This window comes from Callithrix jacchus, chromosome 6, assembly GCF_049354715.1.
Source record: "Callithrix jacchus isolate 240 chromosome 6, calJac240_pri, whole genome shotgun sequence".
NCBI classification, from domain to species: domain Eukaryota; kingdom Metazoa; phylum Chordata; class Mammalia; order Primates; family Cebidae; genus Callithrix; species Callithrix jacchus.
Window position 1 is genome coordinate 158,680,447 of NC_133507.1, and position 14,155 is coordinate 158,694,601.

At 45.2% G+C, this 14,155-nt stretch overlaps 1 protein-coding gene across 1 annotated transcript in view; it reads right to left on the bottom strand.

The window, feature by feature from the left end:
• COL6A3 (collagen type VI alpha 3 chain) overlaps positions 1 to 14,155 on the bottom strand; it is a 93,224-nt gene that overhangs the window by 60,909 nt on the left and 18,160 nt on the right. The window contains exons 2-4 of the mRNA XM_035306121.3: positions 13,562 to 13,682; positions 11,436 to 12,053; positions 4,439 to 5,041 (exon numbers count right to left, since the gene is read on the bottom strand). Coding sequence (XP_035162012.3) covers positions 4,439 to 5,041; positions 11,436 to 12,053; positions 13,562 to 13,652 — 1,312 coding nt within the window. The 5' untranslated portion in view covers positions 13,653 to 13,682. The remainder of the gene's footprint in view (positions 1 to 4,438; positions 5,042 to 11,435; positions 12,054 to 13,561; positions 13,683 to 14,155) is intronic.

Genomic DNA, 14,155 nt, shown 5'->3' on the forward strand with positions numbered 1-14,155 from the left:
TGGCTCTGCAGGACCTGACTTCACTGCCCTGTTGGGAGATGAACTTGAAAGTCCTGCTTCTCCTCGCCACCAAGGCACAGCCCTCTTCAGCCTCCTCCCGCGCCTCTCTCTATTGTCCTCTGTGCATCATCCCTGCGCTTCCATCAGACTCTCCTGACAAAGCCTCCATCAGGCCCTCTGTCTTCCTCATGCATCACTAAAGCAGTGGACAGTCCCAGAGGAACACAACCAGGTATCCACATGTGCCACTTGGAACCCCAGATCCCCACAGGGAGATCCGTGGCTACCGCCATCCTCCCACGCCTCCCTGGGAAGCTGGCTGTCCCATCCTTCAGAATGACTGTCTCTCATGGTTGTGCTCTCTGCTCAGCCCTCTGCCACTGCCTCCGCTGAACCAAGACCTCCTCATTTGTCTCTGAGAAAACAGAAGCCCTCGGAGGAGGGCCCATGCCCCCAGCCCTAACCCACGGCCTACCTGTCTCTGCCATTGGCTCCCAGCCCACAGGCCCAGTTCCCTGCACCATGTACCTGGGAGCTAGTTCACCAGCATCACCAGCTGCTTCACGGTGACCCTGCTGACTGCTGCTGGTGGTCTTCCTCCTATCTGGCTTCCCAGCAACCCGTCCCAGGCAACCTCTCCCTCCCTCCTGGTACTCCCCTCTCTCAACTCCTGGCACCCACACTCTGTATCTACATTGGACAGCTCCTCCTCAGAATTCTCCCTGGGGAATTCTCCCCTCGCCTGGCTCTAGGATGATCCCTCCTCAAGGCTGGGCCCAGGCCTCCTTCCTCCTGTAGCCACACTCCTTCCCAAATGCATCTCTCAGGCCTCTCCCAGGAACCTAGGTGTGTGTCAGTCCCTGAATGCCTCACGCTCCCCTCAAAATTAACTACAAGAAAGCTGCAGCCTCTCATTCCCCTACAGCAGCTGCTTCTCCAGCTTCCACGAATCCAAGGAGCCTGAACTTCAGGTCCCATGTGTTCCAGTCACACTGCCTTCTGACAGTTCCGGCAAAGGACCAAGCGCCTTTGTGTTGCAGGGCGGCCCCTGCTGCTCTTCCTTCTGCCTCGAGCACTCTTCCCCTGCTCTCCACATGCTCATCTGCCTTCGATCCCACACCTTCTCAGAGCCTTCCTTCCACCTGATCTAAAGTTCCTTCCCACAGTCTTCCCATCACAGCCCTGTTGAGTGCCCTACTGCAACTTCTCATGCCCAGAATATTTTGTCTGGTCACTAGTTTATATTAACATTATCTCTTTCCCCATTATCCTGTAACAGACAAGCAGCCACATCCATCTCATTAAACAGCACCATGTCTCCAGCACTTGGCAGAGTGTCTGGCACATACCAGACAGTCAAGGATATTTGTTGAATATTTACATGTTAATCACCGATATTGAACATGATGCTTGTGATCAAGGGGTTAAAACTCTACTTAGCTAGGGAAAATCTGGAACGAGGGTCACGTGCTGCCCATTTTCATTCAAAAGTTGAAACTTCTCCTAGTACAGACATATCGTCATCTGGTGCAACTCCTTCGTCATAAATTCAAGAAATCAAAACCCAGAGAGGTTGCATGCCCGTCCCAGGATCACACGGCAGGTCCACAGAAGACCCAGGACCAGAGACCAGGTTTAACATCTGCAGCCAAGCCGCTTCGTCGGTGTCTGCAAAACAGGGAAATCTCTGGGCATACTCTGACATGCAAGCCAAAAGTAGGCAAGCCCAGAGAAACCTCAGCAGGTTGTACGTTTTCACTTAGTTGTTTTCTTTTTCTTTTTTCTTTTTTTTTCTTGAGAGGGAGTCTCACCCTGTTGCTTAGGCTGGAGTGCAACGCACAATCTTGGCTCACTGTAACCTCCGCCTCCCAGGGTTCAAGTGATTCTCCTGCCTCAGCCACCCAAGTAAGTAATTGGGATTACAGGTGCCCACCACCGTGCCTGGCTAATTTTTTGTATTTTTAGTAGAGACAGGGTTTCACAATCTTGCCCAGGCTGGTCTCAAACTCCTGACCTCGTGATCCACCCACCTTGGCCTCCCAAAGTGCTGGGATTACAGGCGTGAGCCACCGTGCCCAGCCAGTTGTTTTCTTAATTGCCAGAGTTACAAAACGGCACCAGTATGCAATGAGCGTAAGCAGCTCCAGGCAGCGGCAGGCAGTCCTACACGCTGTGTTTCCATTGCTCCTCAGTATCCATTTGCGCTCAGAACATCATGCTCAAACTTCTAGTCTGCCTGTTAGCTCAGCTGAAGGATGTGGGTCAATTCTATGGCCCTGTCAAGTGAGAGAAAACCTGGAAAACTGTATGCAGTGAAAGCTAAGCCACACCGAACCGGCCTTTCGAACTTAAGTAAATGCCAGACAGAGCCTTCTGCAGAAGGCAATACTCACATGCACTTTTCATGCTACATCACCAGGTTATGGTTCCAATGTATAAATTAAGTAGAGAGCCCATATCCTGAGCTTTGTACCTATAATTTTTTTTTTTTTTTTTTGAGATGGAGTTTCGCTCTTGTTACCCAGGCTGGAGTGCAATGGCGCGATCTCGGCTCACCGCAACCTCCGCCTCCTGGGTTCAGGCAATTCTCCTGCCTCAGCCTCCTGAGTAGCTGGGATTAGAGGCACGCGCCACCGTGCCCAGCTAATTTTTTGTATGTTTAGTAGAGACGGGGTTTCACCATGTTGACCAGGATGGTCTTGATCTGTTGACCTCGTGATCCACCCTCCTCGGCCTCCCAAAGTGCTGGGATTCCAGGCTTGAGCCACTGCGCCCGGCCTGTACCTATAATTTTTATTACAACAAAACCCCTGGTTTAAAACCATCTGAAGAAAGTTTGCGATGACTCAATGTGAATTTTGTAACCCTTGTAAGGAAATGTGGTGATACTGCGTTTACATGAATGCAACAACTAGAACTAATGATTAGCAAAGCATTATTAAGTAGAGGTCAGGTCCATAAATAAATAGATATTGATGCTTTTAATTAAGACTTTGAAATGCTCTACTCTTAATTTCATACAATTTTTGTACATTGGTATATCCTCCAAAAGGGTTATTTTTAAATTATTGTCACTCCTTTTTCAAAGGAAAACCTCCCTGGATCCCTAATTGATACAATGGGTGACGCAGTATCTTATTACAACGTTTATGTTGTAAACCCAGCCTTTACTTATAAAGTCAGCGAATGAGAGCTGGGACCCTGTGTTATTTCACACAAGAAAATTTAGATCATTGGCTGCAGATGATCATCAGAGTCTTATAGGATCCTCAGTATCCATTCACCGACCCTGGAAGGACGACGAAGAACAAGATCATATATTTTATATGTAAGCACTAATCTTGTTAGAGCATCCCAGTGTGTAAGCAACACCGGGAAGTGAGTTGAGTGTTTCTGGAAACTATTGGGGGCCACTGAGTCCCTAATTCACCAAATGGCATCCTATTGTCCTGACCTAGGTCATGAAACTGATAGGTCTGAAAATGGCTGATGTCTCAGAAAACGCTTGAACAGGTAGGGGGAGCTGTGCATCCTGATGCCCCCACCACACCTCCTATGTTTGTTATGTGCCGTAACATAACAAATGGTCGGAGTTTTGTTTTTCAGACCACTCCAACTGGCCGTTTTGCCAAAGACCGTCCATTTGAGCCTGTATCCTAATATCGCCACTCAAAAGAATTACTCCCACACTTGGTAAGCACAGGGGAAAAAAAAATCATAAATACTCCATCAAGTGAGTGCACTGTTATGTCTTACCTTCAGAAGTGTGACTGTCAGCGCCCTAGAACGGAAGGACTTTGAGTAGACACTCTCACTCCATCCTTGCATTTGGAAAGAGACTCCGCGTGTGAGCACACTTCTAACACACTGACTGCTAGAGGCCAACGCCCCGGTTCTGGACTAAGTTTCTCAGTACCGTATTGAGCCCCTCAAGCCCATTTTTAGGATGACTGGGCTACAAGTAGTTCATACGATGACGTTCAACACTCTCAACCCAACAGGTTTGCGGAGTTCGCCTTAAAAGCACACTTTCTCAGCAACTCACACTCCCACAGGAGCCTGCACTCACTCACTGGTCTTCAGTTTTCCTGTGGAGTTCGCCTTAAAAGCACACTTTCTCAGCAACTCACACTCCCACAGGAGCCTCCACTCACTCACTGGTGTTCAGTTTTCCTGTGGAGTTCGCCTTAAAAGCACACTTTCTCAGCAAGTCACACTCCCACAGGAGCCTCCACTCACTCACTGGTCTTCAGTTTGCCCGCATTCTGCAGCAAACACAAACACGACATCCAGGACCCAGCTCCTCAGGGAAGGACCGGACCGTGGGTACTTACAGCTTCTCCTGTGGCCCAATCATGCTTGTGCCCACCTTACGTCTACGAAGACCAACACACACAACACCCCAGGCCCACACGGACGGTGAGAAGAGGATACATACCTTGAGTGACAACGGTTGGCGGTTTCAAGACAATGTGCCTTTGGGCCACGCCAACAATGTACGGCAGGAGTTTCTCCTGGAGGTCCCCAAAGCTACGGAATTCCGGGACAGTAAACACCAAGTTGTCATCGGTAGCTACGTGCTGCAGCTCTGCCCTGGAGGCGGCCTGGGCTCCGAGGCCGAACGAGAACACGCTAGCCTGCTTCAGTGCTACCACCCCGTCGCCAATCTCGTCACTAGAAGGCCCGGCGCTTATGAGGACCAGCACCTGGGGGACCCCTTCCTCCACGCGGCTGCCCCCTGCCCGGGTGAAGTGGTTCTCCACCACGAAATCAAGGGCCAGGCCGATATTGGCCAGCTCCCCACCAGCAAACCCGAGGGCTTTCACTGCACTCAGAACCTGGGCCTTGGAGGAGTAGGTGTCCAAGGAGAACATGGTTCTGGGCTCATCGCTAAACTGGACCACCCCCACTCGGATCTGCTGAGTTCCAACTGGGAGTTTCTCAAGGAGATTTACAAGGAAGTCGAGAATGACTGCGAAATTGACACTTCCGGTGTTGTTTGATCCATCAATAAGGAAAATAATGTCAGCAGACTCTTGTGCTTTAAAAGAAAGAAATGCAAAAAAACATGTGAAAGCGTTAGAACAAGTGACCACATGCATTATTCGGTGTCCTGACATGTTTCTTTGGAGACCGATAAGAAACACGAAATACGGGAAAACAAAACACATGTTGATGAAGGAACGTGAAACTCTCTTTCAGTTCTGCATTGTGAATGGATAAGAGGCAATCTTTTAGAAATTATGGTGTAGAAAGGGGAATTTATATCAATTTTCCATTTGTGCCATCTTCGTAGTTAAATTTCCAAAAGTATTCCCTTTTCTGAAAGGGGATTCTTGGGTACAGTATTGTAGAAATTTCCACTAAATTGGGAGGGAAAGATGGTTGCATGGAATTGTGCACTACCAAACCTACAGGGGAAAATCAATGAGTAGGTGAACAAAACTTGAGAGATGATTTCTAATTTTCGGTCATTTCTCCTGCCTCCTCCAATGATTAGAATCTTTTTTTATACAGATCCACAGTTACAAAACAGAGTCACAATTTGGTGATTCCTCAGCCAACTATGTTGCTCAATGCCTTAGGCAGCTATTGTTTCTTCTTCTTTTCTTTAAAAACCAAAATCACCTTGTATGTGCACCTTTGTGAATCAGAACTCAAACTACATTTAAAGTTTTCATGTAAAAAATATTTTGATGAAATTTTTGTTTGATTTTTTTTTCTCGAATGCTATTTAGTTGCATAAAACTCAAACGCAGATCTGGGATTGCAGGACGTTTTGTTCATTTATTTTGTCATTGCCTCTATATTCAGTCACCTAATGCAGAACAATGTTAAGCAGAGTGATATGAAACCAGTCATGACATAATTATCCAACCTTGTTTTTATGACATCCTAAACTAGTCACCTAGCAAGACCATGAGCATCAGATAAACCCTTAATCAGAATTAGCCTGGGGTTACACAAAGGACAGAATAAACGCTGACCAAGACCTATTTTCTCCCCCATAATGGTGAACAGAGAATTCTCATCCTGATTCTGAGAACGGGCCTGTACAGCAGCCTGAGAGAGGAATAGGAATCAAGAAATCTACAAGCCAGGGCCAGAGATTTTATAGGCTCCACTCAAATGTTTAAATTCAGCTGGTTTAAACTCAAGGAGGAGCATAATTATTCTAACAGATGTTTTTGATAACTTAAATATGTTAGGAATAAGCAGAGATTATATGTGAGCTTATATATTTATATTTTGGGATTCCAGAAAGCTACATTCAAGGTATCATTTTTAAATAATGGTAATTTTACAGGTAAGACCATTCACTATGATCTCTGATCTTTTCAGTGACAGTGAACATTTTATTTGTAAAATTAATGTTTCCTTGTGCCAACCAAATTGCTTTTATTCGCACTGTAGAAAAGGATCCAAAGCTTGTCTCAAAAATTGAAGAGTTCTGATCTAGTGAAATGACATTCCTACCCATGTGCTTCTCATTGTGTGAACTGAGACAGAGATTGAAGGGTTCTGATCTAGTGAAATGACACACCTACCCACGTGCTTCTCATTGTGTGAACTGAGACAGAGATTGCCAGGGTTGCTCTTTTTCCTTCCTAATATACACAAAAGTTCCTGACAATATATTTGCAGATTAATTCTTTGCACAGGGAAATATATTAACCTGGCAACACTGCTGTCACACTCCTTATAAGATATAATGAGTAGGATAATTGTGCTGCAGTAATGAAGGTTGTGTGTTTTTAGTAATTGCCACACAAAACTTTTATATAAGACTGAGCCCTTGATTAGAACCCAAAACATTTGCTACTGTTCAGCCAAAATATAAGATTCTTGAATGATCTTCGAGAAGGTGTGGTGCCAGGGGTTGTGAATTACACAAAAGGTCATAGAAATGGCCCACTTCATTGCATAATGCAGAGGCTCCACAAATCACACAAAATTTCTCAACATTTCCCAGGCCTAAACCAATGACCTCGAAGGACACAGGAGGATTTGCCACTTCCTCAGCATATCAAGACATTTAAGGATTCAACAGTATCAATATGGTCAATTTTTTTTAATAATCCCTAAGTTTCAGGGTAATACTATTTCTTCTCCATTTGTAACTTACTTTTTGATCGAAATTTATAGCAGTGCAAATAAGACAAATGAACCCTGAGGGAAAATCCTTGAACTTTCTCTTCTAAAAGACTAAATATCTACAGTGGCCATAGAAACACGTTGGATAATTTGTCATCACTGAATAAAAACATTATCACCTTGCACACACAATAATGGGACGCACAAGGGCATGCTTTGTTATTCAGGAGAGCTGAAGCCTCAAGGGCACACAGGGGCAGTGTGTTTCTGTGTACAGCAAGGCAGACCAATGACCAATGTTAACGTTACGAGGAATCAGATCTGTGCAAAATTTAAAGCTTTGGAGTCGTCTGGATTTCTGCTTCTAGACTGTGTGTATCACATTCTCTATGGCATTTTCTACAGAAAAGTGTTACAGTGTCCAAGGAAAATTCACAGTTTCCTTTCACATCCCTGGAGGCTCTTTCCCTGAGCTCACTGGTGTGGGCACAATGCCTCTCTTAGCTCATGTGATGCCTCCTTTCATTAAGAAAAACACGTTCACTTCTTATTTCCTATGCAAAACACAAAATTATAGGTATGTTTCACAAATTTAAAAAAATCTTCATCCTTTACGGAGAAAAGAAGGCTGATGCCAAAATTCTCCTTGTCACCTTTAGCTTTTGTTTAAAAGAAAGGTTTTATATCTCAGTTATATTTATTTTTTAAAGAATGATAAAAGGATTTTTAAAAACACAACCATTAGAGATTGATTATTTGAGTAGAGTTCATTGACAGTAGCGGTGATGGTTCACATTTTACACACATGTGTGTTTAGCAATCAAGAACACTCTATGGGGAGGTTACCTAGCAGACAGGTAGTAAGAAGCAACAGCCCTAACTAACTAGCAATGTCTATAATGCCCTTCTAACTGCCTTTCCAAGAAGCTCTAAGCAGAGACTTACTGTCCTTCTGGGATTACGACTCTATGTTTTTGCTGTGGAACATGCAGCGGGACGTGGTACTAGGAGGAGTTGCCGAGTGATGTTAATTAGAAAAAACAGCATGAATGGATTAATTGTCTGCCCTGGCGCTGCTAGTGGCTTGGACACTAGAAGACAGAGATGTTTTCTTGGCATAAAAACAAAGGTTTTGTCATCTGTGTGGAAACACACTATGTTGGTAGGTTCGTTTAGCATTCACGATGGTAATCTCATTGTTTGTCCATTACATAATCATTAAACATAAAAGCAAACTCGGCTCTTTTTTTGTGAGTGTAACAGAACGTCAATAAAAAGATATTCCATTTCTCTACCAGTCCCTTTCACTGGTGTGTGTGTGTGTGTGTGTGTGTGTGTGTGTGTGTTTTAGATGGAGTTTCACTCTTGTCACCCAGGCTGGAGTGCAGTGGTGCGAGCTACACTCACTGCAACCTCCACCTCCCAGGTTCAAGCAATTCTCCTGCCTCAGCCTCCTGAGTAGCTGGAATTACAGGTGCCCACAACCACACCCAGCTAATTTTTCGTATTTTTAGTAGAGACAGGGTTTCACCGTGTTGGCCAGGCTGGTCTCGAACTCCTGACCTCAGGTGATTCACCCTCCTCAGCCTCTCAAAGTGCTGGGATTACAGGTGTGAGCCACCGCACCCAGCCCCTTTCACTGTTTTTTGATAGGTCTTTGTTATTATCCCTATATTCAGAAATGTGATGGACCAGGGAATTAATGATATTGAGACTATGGTAGCAAGCAACACCATAGATACCCTCTTGTTATTTCCTGGGGATACTCTTGGGGGCACCCACCTTTTCCTGCCTTTTGGCAGGATGGATGCCTTTGTGGCAATGCCAGGGGTGAGGTCTGTGATTTGGAAGCAGGGAACACTTTTCGGTGTTTGAGCTGCCTCTCACTCCTTCCTATTGAGAAGCAGACCCACTGGTAAGGGGTCTGCCAGCCCCATCAAAGCTGAAATCAGGGGTAACCACTGGGAAAATCATTTTATGAACAAAATTCTGAAACACCCTGGGGCAGGCTAGTTCTGAAACCCTCCACTTATCCAAGCTCTGCCTGCCCAAGACAGCTGGTTCCTTTCTGCTGATGTTAGTTAGGTCATCTCTCTCTTCAGCTCCTGCTTTCTGAATCCCTGTTAGGAAAAACTGACATATGGTCCTGCTTCTCTGCAACTGCTCCATTATTCTGATTGCAATCTTGCAATTCTTCTGCTGTCCCTCCCTTGTGGCCCTATTGAGTGATGATTGCCTCTAAGCCTCAACTCTCTTTTTCCTGCCCCATTATCTTGTGTATTCATGAGAGACTGACTCTTCATCAATCACCTCACCTCCTCCCTCCTGTCTTGATGGCCCTCTTGGTGGTAACCATTTTTAAAAGTATAGAAGAAAAATCTGCTCATAAATCTTGCTTCCTATGATCACTTCCTCCATGCCATGTGGTTGCCCACTCATTCGTTTTTGATTCAAAGAATCATCCACTTCCTCATGACTGCTAAATACACCGAAGAGATTCTCCAACATTCCTACATGATTCGTTCTATCATATTCAGCCTACATCCACATGGCAGGCTCTGCGGTCATCTGCAGACTTTAATGTCTGCATGGAAAACCCTTCTGAGCACCAACCTCTGGTTTCCCCAGTGGCTGGCTGTCTATGGCTCCTACACATCTGAGGACCACACTGAGCACCACTGGAAACTCCTCCAGCCCTGTGATCAGCCCTCAGATGTCCTACACACCAGCAGTGTCCCTGACTTGCATACTCAGCTGTCTCCAGGGCTCTCCCTCCAAGCCCCAGCCTCTCATCCTCTGTGTCTTCAGAGGTCTCCTGGCCCATTCCGGCTCTCGCTAGCTCCCCAGCCAAGATGCTGTGGCGGGCCATTTTGGAAATTTACTAGCTACTACCCTGGATTTCCTTACTGAGAAAGTTTTCTTCTGTCCTCTCTATCGTTCCCTCTTTGCAAGTTTCAGTTCTGGGAACGTCTTTGATCCTGGGAGTGCCTGAGATATCTGCAGAAAGGCAAGGATCCATGCTAATGCTCGTAATCTCTGATAGCAACTGGGCGCCACCGCAAATCAGCAGTTGCTTCCCGAATGTTCTGTGAGGCCTCTTCACATCCCTACGGCAGCTCTTCAAAAATAACTTCAATCCCCCAGGCCTCCAAACCCCACTGCTTCCCGCCTTTATTGAGATGATGGATGTCAACTCAACTTGCACTCTGTCAATATGCCTCTTATCCTCCTGAATATCTTGGAAACAAGCCCCCTTTCTTATCCCCTCCCTCCATCTCAGAGGACTTACGTGTCTCCTTTCTGGAGCTCAACTCCCCCCTGGATTCGTCCCTCATTTCCTGCTCATTCCTCCCAGAATTCCCTGCTATCAATTTTTGAATGGCTGCATGGACTTATTTCCTAACAAGGGGAGGTCCCTCTGATCTGCCCATCACTGATGAGTAAGCTCTGGGCACTCATCACAGTTGCTGTGGTATGGTACAGTCTGAACTTTTACTTATCAAATTCCTTCCCCACCAGTCATTTAGGCACTTAGCCCTAGAGGGAGAGCTAACAACCTTGACTAGTTAAATAACTTGTCAGCCAATTAGCTCCATACATGCAACTGCACATAGCACATCGATGCAATGTCCACATGCTCTCAATATTTCCAGAGTGGGTCTCATCAGTGTCATTAGAATTAGAAGAGTCTCCGTGGGCACAGCTGTGATTACCACATGGAGGACAAGTAAGAAGACCAGACCCACAGTCCAAATGCACAGCCTCCAGCTCTGGCTGTCACTAACCATCCAGGATTCAATTTCTTCCAAATAGATCTAGACTGGATCATAGCTAAGGTTTGCTGCAATTCTGATCCTACCAACAGTCTCTCCATGGAGTAGAAGAGAGGAGCTCTCTGCTAGCCACTGGACACAAAAACAGATGCCCTCGTTCCCCTCTCAGTTCATGCACTGTTCGACAGGGAGCTTTTCTTAAAGGAAGCATATCCCAATGCCACATAGAAGGGTTTGATCAGATGCTTACCTCACCACTCTGGGCTTTATTTTCTAATGAAGGCAAATGTGCTTTGTGGGATCATGATACTAGAATGCTGGTTTTTTAGAGTTCAATTTTTAGTTGTCTAAAAAAAAAAAAACTCTTCTTGTATGTAGGTGAATGCCCTATTTGGGGAGAAGCCTGTGGAAGAATATTCCAAATCAAACCTTTGTTTTTAAACCTGTGAACATTCATCTCTTCCCTGGCCCGCCCGCCATCCTAGCCGTAGCTCTAAGGCCAGCAGTTGCCAAGCTCATCTCCCAAGAACAGCAGGGCAGGGCATAGCTTGGCGGCGTTGCCATTACCTGTGATGTCTTTAAGGGTTTCCGTGTCGCCAGCCCTTTCTGGACTCACGGATGAATGCACACAGGACACTAAGTTTTCTACTATGTCATGAAGTGAGGTAAAATTCTCTAGGTTGAACATATGCATGTTGAGCGGTTCACTTGCTATTTCTTTTAATGCTCCTTCATCTGCACCCTCAACTCCAATTGCAAACACGTTAACATCAGCAGACTTAAGTCCCGCTGAGGGCAGAGCCAGGCCCTCCTTTGAGTGTCCATCAGTTAACACTACGATAACCTGGGGGACTCCGTCACCGGCCCGGCTTCCAGCAGCCTTGGTGAGGTGGCTTTGCATTACGTATTCTAATCCTTTTCCAGTCTGATTGGTTCCCCCAGTGTAAGACATGTTGGAAATATGGGAAAGGACTTCTTGTTTAGTACGATACGTATTTAACAGGAACTCGGTATGTGGGTTTCCGTTGAACTGGACCAAGGCAAAATGGAAATCATTTTCTCCCACAGCTAAGGATTTTACAACATCATATAGAAACTCTCGAACAAGTTGGAAATGTTCCTCTCCAATGCTCCAAGAGGAATCCACTAGAAATATTATATCAGCAGCGGCACCATTTTTGACATCTTTAAAAAAAGACATTGGTTTAGATTTTTCTACTATTTAAGCAATTACTTCCTATCAGTGCAAAGCCTTCCTAAACAAATTTCATTTACACTATGCTGTTACTAAACACTGCACACCTCACTGGTAATGCAGGAGGGTGGACTGACTTACCTGCAAACCAGGGACCTGGGCCCATGCACTCAATAGCTGCTGGCGCCCAGTCACTGGCCCAAGTTCCATACTCAGAGACCAGCACGCATGGGCCAGTAGCATGTTCCAGATTGGGGAAACAATTTCCTGGGCTGTCTTTACCTCAAGCATGATTCCTAGTGTCAGTTTGAGCCCCAAGACCCGCCTGATTAAAGCAGAAGGAAGTCTTATTACAGATAACCAACCATCATTTTATAAATTCATCCTTTAGTTTGGAATATGAAACTGGGCCTCGGCAGAAGGAAAAGTGAAAATTGCTATTTTCTATTCACTAACCCCCAATGCTTTGGGTAATTTGCATGAAAAGTAAATATAATAAATACAACTTCTTTAAATGAGGAGGACCTGTGTAAATGTAGAGAAGGGAAAGGACTTGTTCCAGATTTTTGAGCATGAACAAAGGTACTCTAACTAGTTACTGCATATTTTACAGAGCCAGAAAAGTCTTCAAAGAGTTCAAACATTATCTATCTCATTCCCAGATGAATCCAGTTATCCCTCAAGTGTAGGAACTCGGGGTATCGGACTGTCAGTGGCCCCAGGAGGTGCCCTCCTGCAGCTGTGGGCCAGGCTTGCTCCAGGACTCTACTTACCTCGGGCTGACCTGATGCCCCAACCCACGTTCTTCTTCCATTGAAGTGACACTAGACTCCCCTCCAGCTAAGAGCAACCTGGCCTGGTGAGAGAATCCCTCAGAGGCCCAGCTCTCCAGGTCAAGAAGAGGGAGACCCACCTCAGTCCTTCCCAGCTTGCAATGCATGAAGCATTTCCCACTTTTCTAAAACTCTGAAATCAAATTCTCAGTAGAGTTAATTAGAATCCGTGTTTTTAATTCATTTTGGGAAACAGAAATCTTCAAGATCCAATGAGCCTAGATGAAAATGCCTTTCTGCATCTGGAGTTAGAGAGAGTGATCTTTGTTTTTTTTCAGGGAAAATAGTTTTGACTCTCAGTCCTTGACCTCTCCCTATTTTATGTGCTCCGGGACCAGCCAATGCCAGAAATGTGGAAAATCCCTTCAGGTGGTAAAACATTTGAGATACAAACTTTCCGCTCACATCCAATGTAAAAACAAAGCATTTTCAAGCCAATTCCAAGATACTGAACCCAAGTTTTAATAAAAATAGGTCATCTGTCACTGGATAAGCGTATCTGAAAAGGTCTGTAATCCTATAACTATTGTATCTGATATCCTATAATAAATGGCTTAGCTACCTTAGAAACGTATCTAAGCTGTCTGACAGCTCCCTGTGTCTCAGATCTACCGTCAAAGAATGCTATTCCTTTTTACAAAATCAAGGACGTTTTTGGTTCTTACCTGCATGCTGTTGTTGGGCATGAGTTGTGGGAAAGCCTGAGAGAAAGAGGCAAAAGATGGCCACTAAGGGCAAATGCCGATGTTTCCTCATTTTGAATTTGTCTAAGCACCAAATATGAACCTAAAAGAGAAAATAGGGCAAAGGGAATGATCAGTTTTTGACTCTCATTATGCAAAATCCCATGCTTTTTACATCCTTTTTAGACTTCCAAGAGGACTTTGTATCTGATTCATTCTTTGGACCAGCAGCGAAAGGATGGATGATAAATAAATGATAGACTGATAGCTAGATAGACAAAAATAGGTTTAGATACATACGTGCACACATAGATGCATACATGAAAGAAAATAAGAAAAAGGAAGGAAGGAAAGGAGGGAAGGAAGGGAAGGAGGGAAGAAAAAGGGAAAGAAGGAAGGGGGGGAGGGAAGGAAGGAAGGGAGAAAGGGAATGAAGAAAGGAGGGAAGGAGGAGGGAAGAAGAAAAGAAAGGAAGGAAGGAAGGAGGTAAATGAAGGAAGGAGGGAAGGAGGAGGGAAGAAGAAAAGGAAGGAAGGGAAGGAAGGAAGGGAGGAAGGAAGGGGGGAGTGGGGAAAA